General features: G+C 36.1%; 1 protein-coding gene across 1 annotated transcript; it reads right to left on the reverse strand.

Annotated features, from left to right (window-relative positions):
- Window positions 1–214: 214 nt before the first annotated feature.
- On the reverse strand, window positions 215–15133 carry LOC108267154 (uncharacterized). Its single transcript, XM_053681867.1, has 11 exons — window positions 15029–15133; window positions 14766–14933; window positions 14147–14255; window positions 13768–13880; window positions 8040–8151; window positions 7661–7773; window positions 3483–3594; window positions 2679–2791; window positions 529–663; window positions 313–354; window positions 215–231 (listed from the first exon to the last, which is right to left on the reverse strand). Exons 2-11 carry the CDS (start codon window positions 14902–14904, stop codon window positions 215–217), a joined length of 1005 nt encoding a protein of 334 aa, XP_053537842.1. The 5' UTR covers window positions 14905–14933; window positions 15029–15133.
- Between the last annotated feature and the right edge of the window lie 402 nt (window positions 15134–15535).

Genomic DNA, 15535 nt, shown 5'->3' on the forward strand with positions numbered 1-15535 from the left:
AGTCTTATGTTGTGTGTAGTTTTTTTGGACATGCTAATGTGTGTGTGCCTAGGTTTATTTTCGGCTTGACTTCTATGGGAGCCTCTTAGAACTTGCACTGGCTGTCACAAACAAACAGCGCAAACAAAACCTTATTTACATATTGTTTTCTACCTCTACTTCGCATGTGACATAATTCATGCAATTGTTCTTCATAAATTACCCACAAGCAGTTCTATGCGCTGCCATAGACTAGAGCGGAATAAGAAGAAAAAGAAGAAACTAACAGATTCAATAGGTGCCTCGCACCTTCTGTGCTTGGCCCCTAATTACCTGATTCCTCTGTGTAATCCTGTTGAGCTGGAGGACTTGTAGCTAAAATAGAAAACAGCAAATCTTTACTCACAGAGATAACACGTGAAACTCAACACAGGCTGAGAGGTTGTAACACTACCCACTGTGCAGCATTTTTAGTTTATATACTGTAAAATATGCAGACCTGCGCATCTACAAGTGGAGATACTGTATTTACATGATTCATTCACTTACATTCTATATCGGGTGAGGCAGTAGAAACAGGTTCGGGAGTAGAAACAGGTTTGGGAGTAGAAACAGGTTCGGGAGTAGAAACAGGTTCGGGAGTAGAAACAGGTTCGGGAGTAGAAACAGGTTCTGGTTGAAACACTATAAGATCATATTAATCTTAGCGGGTAATTTAACCCTTATACCAACACATACTAAAACCATACAACTGTCTATACTACTATACTAACACTATACCACTATAGATTCTACTATACTAACACGAACACTATAGATACTACAACATTAACAATACCACAATAGACATTACTTTGCTATACTAATACTAGCCCACTATTAACACTGCAGAACTATAAATACTACTATACTAACACTGTAGCACTATAAACACTACTATACTAACACTGTAGCACTATAAATACTACTATACTAACACTGCAGTACTATAAACACTACTATACTAACACTGTAGCACTATAAATACTACTATACTAACACTGTAGCACTATAAATACTACTATACTAACACTGTAGCACTATAAATACTACTATACTAACACTGTAGCACTATAAACACTACTATACTAACACTGTAGCACTATAAATACTACTATACTAACACTGTAGCACTGTAAATACTACTATACTAACACTGTAGCACTATAAATACTACTATACTAACACTGTAGCACTGTAAATACTACTATACTAACACTGTAGCACTATAAATACTACTATACTAACACTGTAGCACTATAAATACTACTATACTAACACTGTAGCACTGTAAATACTACTATACTAACACTGTAGCACTATAAATACTACTATACTAACACTGTAGCACTGTAAATACTACTATACTAACACTGTAGCACTATAGATACTACTATACTAACAATACCATAATAGTTATGGGTACTCTGCCATTATAACACTATACCACTATTTATATTATTATAATACTTAAGATAATGCTGTATTAGATACATAAATGTAGGTTCTACCATAATAACACTATACATCTGTATTATTATTGGTGTCTGGCACTTCAGTCATGTAAGTGAAAGGTGTTCCACAGACTAGGGGCGCAGGTGGCTGTGACAGATTTCCCTCTCGGAAAGGTTGGGGGAGTCGGCTGATCAATAATTCTACCATATTTCTATATTAACACTATACAACTATAGCTACTACTCTGACATCCAAACACTCTACTACTATAGATACAATAAACACTAAAAGATCACATTAATGTTCACGGGTAATTTAAACTTTATACCAACACATACTAAATCCATACAGCTGTCTATACTACTGCATTAAACTGACAATATCCCAGAGTGGCTATTGCTATACTAACAGAACAATTCCTATTATTAAAAGGAATAGCATGAGAACCGTGAATCTGATCAGAAAATAAATAAGTAAATAAATAATTAAATCATTTTGTTTTCATCATTAATCATTACTTAACAATAACTTTATCTGTCAAAAACATCATTGACAATATAATCATTAAAATGATACGCACTGTGTACAAATACTAAATCTAATCACTTCTCAATTTGTTTAAATATATATATTAGAAATGTGAGGCAGTATACACAGTTTCTCATTAAATATTTATATATTTTTATTTAATGGTGTGTCTCAATTCAGCAGTGTTACTCAAATTGAAACGGGCCTGTAAAAATACAACCACTTTATTTTTTAACCATGTCCTGGGTGGAAGAATAAAGCACAATTCTCATCCAGTTTCTACTGGTCTGCTGTTGATTTTGTAAATTAAATGTCATAATATTAGCGTGATTATTATTTTTTATTCATGTATTTGTTAGTAATTGTTTTTAATGTCAGTATCAAAGATGACATTGTGAACACTGTAATGTCTTTGAATATTTTCTTTTAAAATGTCTAATGTTCCTTTTTCTAAAATCAGAAACAAACATAATATATTATTAGAAATGTTCTTTATGCCCACAGCCCATAGTTTTATTCACTTAAATAACGCTAGAATAATTCAAGCAAAACATTACTTTTAAAGTTATTCATAGTAAAAAGCTTTATTCCTCCTGTCCAATTACAGGAAGAGATACATAAAAAGGATGTTTATAAAATAAATATGAGCTATTATTAATGGAGAGAGGATTACCCACCTTTAGGTTTGACCAAGCTTGTAAACAAGAGGCTGTCAATTGTATTCATGAGTTCCTGCACCCATTCATCTGTGGGATTTGCACACACACGGGGACCACGATTTGCAGTAAAACTGCAGAGGAGAGAGAAGATATACGTCAGTGTAAAACTGCAATAAAGACAGAAAATTAAACATTCTCATACATTTTCAAACCTCCAAAATTATTTTTGTTATTTTCCAATAAATTTCAAAAACGATCAAATTTTCATATCATAGTAAACCAGTGACTACATTTCCCATCCTGCACTGTGGCCGCCATGGACTGCAATTCCCAGAACACTCACATTCACGCTAATCATGCACACCTGCATCAAATTCACAGCACTCACAACCACGCTATATCAGAGACCTTTTGTACATTATTACTTCGCAAACTATTACGCTCAGTTGCTTACTCTGTGTTGTATTTCCAAGCCTTATCTCGTGTTTCCTTTTCTGGTTCTAGGCTTTGTTTACTCTGTTGACCTCGATTCTCTGCTCTGCCTAGTTTAGCCTGTTTGCCTGATTGTTTGTCTTTAGCCTGCCTTGTACTTTGATTTCTGCCTGATCCTTTGGAATTCTGACTGTTTGATTAAACTGCCATACCTGCACTTGTTTCTTTCCTGTGCCTATATTACATGACACACATATGTGCTTCATGGTAATTTAAGTTGTATTCTAATAAATGTATGATATTTTATACAACTATAAGGCAATTATGTACATAGAAAAACAATAATTTTCTTATTAATTATTAAAATAAAATAAGGGGGTGAAAACTTACATGACTCCAGGTTTTATGCACTGATGGTCTGTTACTTCATATGTTGTAACGTCTCTTTCATTTAATGTATGATTTATGTAAATGTTACAGCATTCCATTTGTCCAAGTCCAGCTGTGGGAAAAAATTTATGTATTTATTTATCAATCATGGCTTAGCACTCTGATTAAATGTTCACTAAGAATTTTTTTTTTAATTAGATGCTTTTTTATCTAGTGCTTATATTTTATATATTTTATATTATATATTTTATAGTGCTCATTTGTAAGTCTCTTTGGACAAAAGCGTCTGCTAAATGAATAAATAGAAATGTAAATGCAATGTAAATCTAGTATATTTTAAATTAATTAAGTAATATTTTTTAGAACAGCACCTGTAACAGTAGTGCAGCTGCTATAACGTCATTCAACAACATTACAGATAACTATAAACGGTTAAAAAGTGAGACGTGTCGTTCGTTAATAAATAAGAAATTGCAGTTGTTGGTCTGCAAAAAACTGCACTGGCATAAAATTGGTTTGACGTTGGACGTTCGATATTCGCAGATATGCGGAAATTAAGGAACCGTCTCTAAAGTTACATACGACATTGTTATACACGTTTATAACTTCGATAGCATTTGAAGGGAATGACTTACAGTCACACAACCAACTTTAAAGTGTTCGACTAGGTGTCAGGTATGATGCACACCTTTTAGATTTTTGATATTTAACCCTACAATGCATGAGCTAAAAAAACCTTCAGGAATGCATAAAGGGGGTCAAAATGACCCATACTGGATTGAATGGTTTTGTTAAAAAAATAGATGTCCTATTAATGAAATAATTAATATGGGTCATTTTGACCCCCTTTATGCATCCGTGAAGGTTTTTTTGTTTCATGCATTGTAGGGAAAATTATCAAAAATCTAAAAGGTGTGCGTCATACCTGACACCTAGTTGAACACTTTACAGTTGGTTGTGTGACTGTACATCATCCTCTTCTAATGCTATTGAGCTTTAAATAATGGTGTATTTTGTGTATGAGCCCATGCAGTAATAAAGTACATGACAATGTTTATATATGATTTAATAGTTTATTTTGTTAAAAATAAACTGGGTTGAGCTGCTCTTTTTTTTTTTTTTGCTCAACTTGAGCATGTGCAATTGATCTCTCTGTATGTCTGTAATGTAAGGTTTGTACACACTTTTATTATATGTCCTCACATTCCATAGTCTAGGTCATGTATTTCACGTAAGTGTATAGCATGCACGCCTGGCTGATCTGACATAACTACGCAGTGAAAAAGCAGGAGGGCAGGCGGCCAGTACCTCTGCCTCACTGACGGAGGCATGTGAGAGCATGTTTGAGGCTTGTTCTGCTATTGTTCTTCTTCACATCTTACAGACAAATGGCATTGGGGGTAATATGCTAGCTTAAAAAAGTCAAGTAGAGAAAGTCAAGTGCACCGCATCAGCCCGTTTATTTTTAATTTTTTGCCCTGACTGTAAAAATGGAAGATTAAATATAAGCTTAAACATTTCTCAAAACTGGACTTTCAATCAAAACTGGAAGTGATAAATAACGGAAGACCGATGCCGGAGACTTTTAAAACTAAAAGAAGATAAAGAGGATCTTTTACACCAAAGTCATAGAGATGTTTGGCCAGAAGGATAGGCGAATGGACTTCATTTATAAGTAAAGGTAAGACCATGCATACACTGCTGTACAGTCCATGACAAAAATAAAGACCAGACGTGTTTTAATAACTAAAAAAAAATTATATAAAACAAGATAAGAAAAAAATTAAGTTATTTTAAAGAATAAAACTACATTTGACTTTTTGTTGTGGACTGTATATACTTTCATTTGTATTGAATGAGTATGAATTGTGGAATTGTGATGGCAAATTAAGAACACACGGAGGACGCAGAGCAAATGCACTCTCTCTGAGCCGCTATAAATTTAACATTCTTCTTTGGCCAAATATGTACCTTACCTATATGTGTGTAAAGAATGCTGATATGGGATATGAAACATAACCAGTAGTCAATGTGCAAGCAGCCAGTTGAATCGTGAATTTATGCTACTATATTTGTAAATCTGACTTTGAAAGAGTCAGTGCCTCCCCAGCCACGAACCTCACCACACGTCACTGCTGTGCACTAGGGACGAGGGTGAAAATCAGTACTGCATGCCCATGATCTTCGAGCCCTCAGGCGGCACTGCATTAAAAACAGGCATGATTCTGTAATGGAAATCACTGCATGGGATCAGAAACACCTCCAGAACTCACTGTCTGTGAACACGGTTCACCATGCCATCCACAAATCTCCATCATGCAAAGAAGAAGCCATGTGTGAACATGATCCAGAAACACTGCCATCTTCTCTGAACCAAAGCTCATTTAAAATGGACTGAGACAGAGTGGAAAACTGTTCTGTGGTCAGACGACAGGAAATTTTAAATTCTTTTTGGAAACTGTTGTGGATAAAAATGACATGAAATAAACATGAGGGAGACCTAGTATGAGTAATATGTAATTTTATTGAAAATTCACAGGACTGGTGGGTGCGTAATCTTGAGGAGAGCGGTAGGGGGAAGAAAATGGGGCGTGTCCTGGGGACATGGGATAGTCAGCAAGGGTGAAATAAGAAGACCACTGAGAGTGGGGCAGACTGACAGGTGAGAAGAGGGAAGAATGGTCAGAGCCCAGATCAGAGAAGGTGACATCATCCTCAGACTGAAAGCTGGAGGGAGGTTCTGTCTGCGTAGAGGCGTCAATACACACATTCACGGGGTGGATTCTGTATCCGAGAGGTGGGGGGAACCCCGCATTTCCATTTCCAGAGGGGGTGCTGCGAAGAACGTCAAGTAGCACCATGGTGTCAGCAGTGAGATGCGCAAGCTGATAGTGAGTGTCCAGATCCAAATCCAGTAAAGGGGAGAAGAAGAAATAACGACGGGCACCTAGACACACAGAAGCGGTATTAGGCGGATATTGACGAATTGGATTCACACTTTAAGATCTTTTAAGAGTAACACACTATGGTTTATTAGTCACAGAGAAGTATAAGAGCTGAGGAGTACAGGCTGAGAAACACACACTCTCGTACAGTCAAGGGCAGGCGTGCAGACAGAACACCCACACACACACACACACACACACACTCTCTCTGTCTCTCCCTCTCTCTCACACACACCCACACAAAGGCCCAATGCACACACATAACATTATAACTTTATAAGAATAATAAAAGGAGTATTAAGATATTATAAGGGTAATATAAAGAGTAGTAGGATATGAAGGACAGTAGAAGGGTAATATAATGATATTATGAAGTAGGAAGTACAGTAAACCATTTGCAAGCAGTATAACTATATATAAAAAATAGAGATATAGAGCAAATATGAAAATAAATTATAAACCAGAAATACAGAAAAATGTAAAAGAAACTTACTCATAATTCAGATGGTGAAGATTCTTGTCTCGCGAGGAAGGGTCAGGCGTGGTGTAGACGGGGGCCTTAATTTTAAGAGAGAACCATGAGGAGCCATTTATAAGGGTAGCTGAGTCAATTTGCCCCCCGCGAGATAATAGTGAGACCAAGGTCTCTCTAAATTGTTTTCTTTCTCTCCCACTTTCAATCCTAATGGTAGTCAGAAAGTCCCCTTTCAAAAGATAATGGTAGTCAGAAAGTCCTCTTTCAAAATATCATGGTAAATTTGATAAGCCTCTTTTTAAACGTCATGGTAATGTAGATGAGCTCTTTTTTAACCCTATTGGTATTGATATCATAGTCTTTCTAAGATATATTGGTTATTTACTCTATAAATACAGTATAAATACTGGAGCTTGAGCTCCGGGTGTCAGATCACTTCTGAGAATTCTCATCGGTGTGGATCTCGTGTGGTGGAACGGAACCAATAATTCTGGACCCTTGCTTCTACTCACTCATGGCTGGTGTCTTATTTTTCTATCTCCAACTGGGTTTGCAGATGTGAGTATTTGCTTCTATGTTGAATTTTTAAGTGTCTTCAGGTAATAGGCTAAATTTGAGCCAGCAAAACCATGGATGCCTGAGAGCCTGCATCTCTGATGGTATGGAGTGCATTAGTGTCTATGAAATGGGCAGCGTGCACATCTGGAAAGACACTATCAATGCTGAAAGGTATATACAGGTTTTAGAGGATTCCCCACCTTCAGTTTCGACCAAGGTTGTAAACGGGCGGCTGTCAATTACATCTATGACCATCTGCACCCATTCATCTGTGGGATTTGCACACATACGGGGACCATGATGTACGGTAAAACTGCAGAGGAGAGAGAAGATATACGTCAGTGTAAAACTGCAATGAAGACACAAAATTAAACACTCATGTGTCCCAAAACCTCCAAAATTATTTTTGTTATATTCTAATAAATTTCAAAAACTATCAAATGTTCTTCATGCTAATTTAAAGTTGTATTATAATAAATTTATGATATTTTATACAACTACAAGCCACTGTTGTACATAGAAAAACAATAATTTTCTTCTTATTAATTATTAAAATAAAATAAGGGGGTGAAAACTTACATGACTCCAGGTTTTATGCACTGATGGTCGATTACTTTATACGCTGTAAAGACTCTTAGAGGGAGTGGATATGTTATGTAACTGCTACAGCATTCCATTGGTCTAATTGCATCTGTGTGGAAACATTAATGTATTTATTCATCAATCATGGCTTAGCACTCTGATTAAATGTTCACTAAGATTTTTTTTAATGATATGCTTTTTAATCTAGTGTATTTGAAATTAATTAATGAATATTTTTTTTTTATAACAGCACCTGTAACAGTAGTGCTATAACAGCTGCTATAACGTCATTCAACAACATTACAGATAACTATAAACGGGTTAAAAGCGAGACGTGTCGTTCGTTAATAAATTAGAAATTGCAGTTGTTGGTGCGTTGCTGTGGTGTAAGAATTCCTCTTGGGGATGCACTGTTTTAGGAAAATAATCAACGTTGGGGTTGTAAACAGTAACTCCGCTTCATCACACCACCCCATCAGTCAGTGTTTTACTGTAACAGCACATCACACACTGTGGTTTATTAACGCTGGATATTTTCAACAACCTCATCACTCTGTCTCACTCACTCACTCACTCTCTCTCTCTCTCTCTCTCACTCTCTCTCACTCTCTCTCGCTCACTATCTCTCTCTCACTCTCTCTCACTCACTCTCTCTCTCACTCTCTCTCTCTCACTCTCTCTCTCACTCACTCTCTCTCTCACTCTCTCTCTCTCACTCTCTCTCTCACTCTCTCTCTCACACACATTCTCTCACTCACTGTCTCTCTCTCTCTCACTCTCTCTCACTCCCACACTCTCTCACTTTCTCTCACGCTCTCTCACTCCCACACTCTCTCACTCTCTTACTCACTCACTCTCTCTCTCACACTCTCTCTCTCACTCTGCACACAGTTCCTGTTCATGCACAGTTCATGCAGTTTTCAAAAGGCCAGATTACAGACATAAAATGCAGAAAACAAATAAACATCTTTGAAATATTAAAATATTTGAGCATTGTCGGTACTTTAATTATTTCATTAATAGGACTTTTTTGTGTGAAGAAAACAATTAATTTTAATATGGGTCATATTGACCCTCCTTTATGCATTCGTGTAGGTCTTTTGATTCATGCATAGGGTTAAATATAAAAAAAAATCTAAAAGGTGTGCGTTATAGCTGACACCTATAAGAACACTTTACAGTAGGTTTTATGACTGAGTCATTCCTTTAAAATGCTATTGAGCTTTAAATTATGGTAGATTTTGTGTATGAGCCCATTTGCTAGTGAAATACATGGCAAATTTTATGTATGACTAATATGTTACCCATGTCACACCCCTCTTCAGCTCCCTCCACTGCCTTCCTGTAGCCGCCCGCATTAAATTCAAGGCCTTGATGCTCACCTACAAGACCTTGTCAGGAACAGCACTCTCCTACCTCAACTTTCTCCTGAAGGCTTACGTTCCCTCTCGCAATCTGCGATCAATTAGCGACCGACATTTAGCAGTTCCCACTCAGCATGGCGCAAGGTCCCTTTCCAGAACCTTCACACTAACTGTTCCTGAGTGGTGGAATGAACTTCCAACCTCAGTCTGGACCACAGAATCTCTCACCATCTTCAAAAAACAGCTAAAGACCCACCTCTTCCGTCAACACCTAACGAACTCAACCACTTTGCTTCTTCTGGAACTCTATTAATAGATCTTGTACGGTAGCACTACTTGTATTGTTCTCTGCTTGATATATCGCTTTGCTTGTATCTTTCTCATTTGTAAGTCGCTTTGGAAAAAGCGTCTGCTAAATGAATAAATGTAAATGTAAATGATTGAATAGTTTATTTTATTAAATATCAAAATCCTAAAAGGTGTGTGTTATAACTGACACCTGGTTTTATGACTGTAATCACTCCCTTTAAAAGCTATTGAAGTTAGAAACCTATATAACAATGTCGTATGTAAATTTAGAGACGGTCCCATAATTTGCAAATATCTGCGAATATCCAACGTCCAATATTCAATTCAATTCAATTTTATTTGTATAGCGCTTTTTACAATAGACATTGTCTCAAAGCAGCTTTACAGAAATATCAACACGGTATACAGATACTAAAGGTGTGAATTTATCCCAATTGAGCAAGCCACTGAGTGGCGACGGTGGCAAGGAAAAACTCCCTAAGATGTTTTAAGAGGAAGAAACCTTGAGCGGAACCCGACTCAGAAGGGAACCCATCCTCTGGGTAACAACAGATAATGTGAAAAAGTTAAGTATGGACTTTATGAAGTCTGTATGGCGTTAGGAGCAGCCGTAGTCCCAGCAGTCTGGAATTGGACTGTGGGACTCTATAAGAGAAAGCTCTTCCCCCTGCTGTAGCCTTCACTATTCGAGGTACCGTCAAATAGCCTGCATCTTTTGATCTAAGTAGGCGTGGCGGATCACATAAAACCACAAGGTCGCTTAGATATTGTGGCATGAGACCGTTTAGTGCTTTATAGGTGAATAAAAGTATTTTATAATCAGTGTGAGATTTCACTGGGAGCCGATGCAGTGTGGATAAGATCGAGGTGATGTGGTCGTATCTTCTGGTTCTAGTTAGGACTCTAGCAGCTGCATTCTGAACTAACTGGAGTTTGTTTATGTTCCTACTGGAACATCCAGACAGTAAGGCATTACAGTAATGTAGTCTAGAGGTGACGAATGCATGAACTAGTATTTCCGCATCATGCAGTGACAATATATTTCTTATCTTAGAAATATTTCTGAGATGAAAGAAAGCTATCCTAGTAATATTATCTACATGAGCATCAAATGATAGGCTGGAGTCAATAATCACTCCAAGGTCTTTAACTGCTACACATGATGAAACAGAAAGACCATCCAGAGTAACCATGTGATCAGAAAGATTACTTCTAGCTACACGCGGTCCTAATAAAAGTATTTCTGTTTTATCAGAATTAAGTAAAACGAAGTTAGTTAACATCCAACGTCTAATGTCCTTTACACATTCCTCAACTTTATTAAGCTGTTGTCTGTCCTCTGGCTTCGCTGAAACATACAACTGTGTATCATCAGCATAACAGTGGAAGATAATTCCATGTTTACGAATAATTTGACCTAGGGGTAGCATATATAAAGTAAAGAGCAGTGGGCCTAAAACAGAACCCTGTGGAACTCCAAAGGCAACCTCGGTATGTGTGGAGAATTCACCATTTACATCTACGAACTGATAACGATCGGTCAGATAAGACCTGAGCCAGGAGAGGACTGTTCCCTTAATACCAACAACATTTTCTAATCTATCAAGGAGAATAGTGTGATCTATAGTATCAAAAGCTGCACTAAGGTCGAGTAACACAAGCAGCGAGACACAACCCTGATCAGAGGTCAGTAGAAGGTCATTTACTACTTTAACTAACGCCGTCTCTGTGCTATGATGAGGTCTAAATCCTGACTGATACATTTCATGAATGTTATTCCTATCTAAGTACGAGCATAACTGCTTTGCTACAACCTTTTCTAAGATCTTAGAGATGAAGAGGAGATTTGATATTGGTCTATAGCTGGACAATTGAGACGGGTCAAGATCAGGTTTTTTAATCAAGGGTTTAATAACTGCTAATTTAAGTGATTTAGGTACATAGCCAGTGCTTAGGGAAGAATTGATTATATTTAAAAGTGGTTCAATTACTACTGGACCAATCTGTTTAAACAAACATGTAGGTACGGGATCTAGTATGCAAGTTGATGAATTGGCTGAAGAGATTAATGAAGCTAGTTCGGTCTCTCTAAGGGGAGTAAAACACTCTAAACATCGATCTGATATTGCTACATTGTCATGTAATGGGTTTGTTATAATACTGTCTGGTTTTAATTTAATGGCCAGTATTTCAAGTCTAATATTTTCAACCTTATCAATGAAAAATTGAATGAAATCTTCACTGCTATGTAATGATTGAGTGTTCCTCTCTGTAGTGGTTTTATTCCTAGTTAATTTTGCTACTGTGTTGAAAAGGAATCTAGAATTGTTTTTGTTGTCTCCTATGAAGGTGGAGAAATTGATTTTTCTAGCATCGCCAAGAGATTTCCTATATTTCAGTAGGCTCTCCTTCCATGCTGTTTGAAATATTACCAATTTGGTTTGCGCCATTTATGTTCTAATTGTCGAGTTGTCTGTTTCAAGGTACGTGTTTGATCGTTATACCAGGGTGCTAATGTTTTCTCTCTAATTAATATCCTTTTGAGTGGAGCCACTCTACCTAGCGTGTAGCGGAGTGTTGACTCCAAGCTTTCAGTCGCCTGATCGAGTTCTGTGTGATCTGACGGTGATCCAAATCTAATTGATGTCTCTGGGAGGTTGTTTATGAAGCTCGGTGCAGTAGCTGATGTGTAGGTACGTTTTACGCGGTAGCGGGGCGAGGTGGAAATATTATGACCAATACGTATTATGAACGAGATAAGATAATGGTCTGAGACAACTTCAGACTGCGGAAAAATTACAATATTTTCTATATTTAATCCGTATGTTAGTATCAGATCAAGAGTGTGACCACTTCAAGCCACCTTTAAGCCAGTAAAGTAATAGGCTAGTAAAGGCCAATAAAGAGTTTTCCCAAGCCTGTCTCCCATCTCCTCAGTTTCCTCTGAACACAGGAGAGGTATGACATTATGTTATTTTAAATGTCCACAAATGTTTTACAAACACTATGTACCACTATCAATACTGCTATACTAACTCTATACCAATACTTCTACCATATTTCTATATTAACACTATACAACTATAGCTACTACTCTGACATCCAAACTACTACTATAGATACAATAAACACTAAAAGATCACATTAATGTTCACAGGTAATTTAACCTTTATACCAACACACACTAAATCCATACAGCTGTCTATACTACTGCATTAAACTGACAATATCCCAGAGTGGCTATTGCTATACTAACAGAACAATTCCTATTATTAAAAGGAATAGCATGAGAACTGTGAATCTGATCAGAGTATAAATAAATAAAGAAAGAAAAAAAATCATTTTCTGTTCATCATTAATCATTACTTAACAATAACTTTACCTGTCAAAAAATCATTGACAATATAATCATTAAAATGATACGCACTGTGTACAAATATCAAATCTCATCACTTCTCAATTTGTTTAAATATATATATTAGAAATGTGAGGCAGTATAGACAGTTTCTCATTAAATATTTATATATGTTTATTTAATGGTGTGTCTCAATTCAGCAGTGTTACTCAAATTGAAACGGGCCTGTAAAAATACAACCACTTTATTTTTTAACCATTTCCTGGGTGGAAGAATAAAGCACAATTCTCATCCAGTTTCTACTGGTCTGCTGTTGATTTTGTAAATTAAATGTCATAATATTAGCGTGATTATTTTTTTTGTTTCATGTATTTGTTAGTAATTGTTTTTAATGTCAGTATCAAAGATGACATTGTGAACACTGTAATGTCTTTGAATATTTTCTTTTAAAATGTCTAATGTTCCTTTTTCTAAAAACAGAAACAAACATAATATATTATTAGAAATGTTCTTTATGCCCACAGCCCATAGTTTTATTCACTTAAATAACGCTAGAATAATTCAAGCAAAACATTACTTTTAAAGTTATTCATAGTAAAAAGCTTTATTCCTCCTGTCCAATTACAGGAAGAGATACATAAAAAGGATGTTTATGAAATAAATATGAACTATTATTAATGGAGAGAGGATTACCCACCTTCAAATTCAACCCAGCTTGTAAACGAGTGGCTGTCAATTGTTTTCATGAGTTTCTGCACCCATTCATCTTTGGGATTTGCACACACAGGGGGACCGTCATAAAGGAAAAAACTACAGAGGAGAGAGAAGATATACGTCAGTGTAAAACTGCAATAAAGACAGAAAATTAAACATTCATGTGTCCCAAAACTTCAAAATTATTTTTGTTATATTCTAATAAATTTCAAAAACTATCAAATGTTCTTCATGGTAATTTAATGTTGTATTATAATAAATGTATTAGATATTTTATACAAATATAAGGCAATTATGTACATAGAAAAACAATAATTTTCTTATTATTAATTATTAAATAAAATAAGGGGGTGAAAACTTACAAGATTACGGGTTCTATGCAGAACAAATCGAATATTTCATACGCTATAATGCGTATAACAGGGATTGGGTTTGTCTGGTAATCGAGACAGCATTCCAGTGATGGAAAATCTATTGTGTGAAAACATTTATGTATTTATTCATCAATGATGCCTTAGCAGTCTGATTAAATATTCACTAAGAAATTAGATGCTTTTTTTATCTAGTATATTTGAAATTAACTAATTAATATTATTTTTTTAGAACAACACAGTAGTGCTACAACAGCTGCTATAACGTCATTCAACAACATTACAGATAACTATAAACGGGTTAAAAGCGAGACGTGTCGTTCGTTAATAAATTAGAAATTGCAGTTGTTGGTGCGTTGCTGTGGTGTAAGAATTCCTCTTGGGGATGCACTGTTTTAGGAAAATAATCAACGTTGGGGTTGTAAACAGTAACTCCGCTTCATCACACCACCCCATCAGTCAGTGTTTTACTGTAACAGCACATCACACACTGGTTTATTAACGCTGGATATTTTCAACAACCTCATCATTGTTTTAGGGACTTCAGCGACATTATAAACCAATATAATATTATGTACAGAAAATTATGTAAAAGTGAACTTTATCTTACTCAGGAAAGTTGTGATGGACTGAAGGCAGACAAGAACCAGCAGAACCAGCAGGAGAGAACGACAGAACATGATGATGATGATGATGCAGATGAATGATGATGATGATGAGGAGGATGGTGAGGATATGAACACAGTCATATAAATGCAGGTATCACCTCAGCGCTCGTCTTATGAGAAGAATGATAGAGAGTGGTTTGGGGTTGAGGCGCAATGTTTATACCACAAAACGTTCCGCTTTCAGTACGAGAGAAAAAAAACAGACCTCTTCCACAGGAAATCCAGCTGTGGTTTTCAGTTACACTGAGACAGCTCTGAGCAGCGTTTAACACTTCACAGCCAAACTCTATGATACAATCTAAAAAATATAAATAAGTGCAGTTTTATTGGAGTGGAACAGTAAAGAGTCCATCACACCACATCACACAATAGAGAAACAGAGTCTCTCATTTAGAAACACTGATTTATCAGGGAATAAATAAAAATATCGCTAACAAACTACCATTTAAGTAAAAATTCTAAAGTACCAGGTCTAAAGTTTGGGATGCAATGTTATCATGGCTGAATGCTAGTTTATGGATATAAAACTATTTAAAGTGGTTATGTTTTGTTTCGTAGTGATGCATCACGTTGCTGCTTTAGACTCTGAACAGATGAGGTACTTCTTCAGAACGTGATGTACACTTTTCTCTCCGAACGCCTATAAACATTCTGTTCTTAATTATTTCATAAAATCTTCTGCACGTTTATTTAATAACATTTACATTAAAAA

This window comes from Ictalurus punctatus, chromosome 7, assembly GCF_001660625.3.
Source record: "Ictalurus punctatus breed USDA103 chromosome 7, Coco_2.0, whole genome shotgun sequence".
Classification (NCBI taxonomy): Eukaryota; Metazoa; Chordata; class Actinopteri; order Siluriformes; family Ictaluridae; genus Ictalurus; species Ictalurus punctatus.

Excerpts from the sequence above, each read along its gene's own strand:
- LOC108267154 (XM_053681867.1), bottom strand. The coding sequence starts at position 14,904 with ATGACTGTGTTCATATCCTCACCATCCTCCTCATCATCATCATCATTC. Across the intron at positions 7,774-8,039 it reads TGCATAAAACCTGGAGTCAT|TTTTACCGTACATCATGGTC; the intron begins GTAAGTTTTCAC and ends TCTCCTCTGCAG. Across the intron at positions 2,792-3,482 it reads TGCATAAAACCTGGAGTCAT|TTTTACTGCAAATCGTGGTC; the intron begins GTAAGTTTTCAC and ends TCTCCTCTGCAG.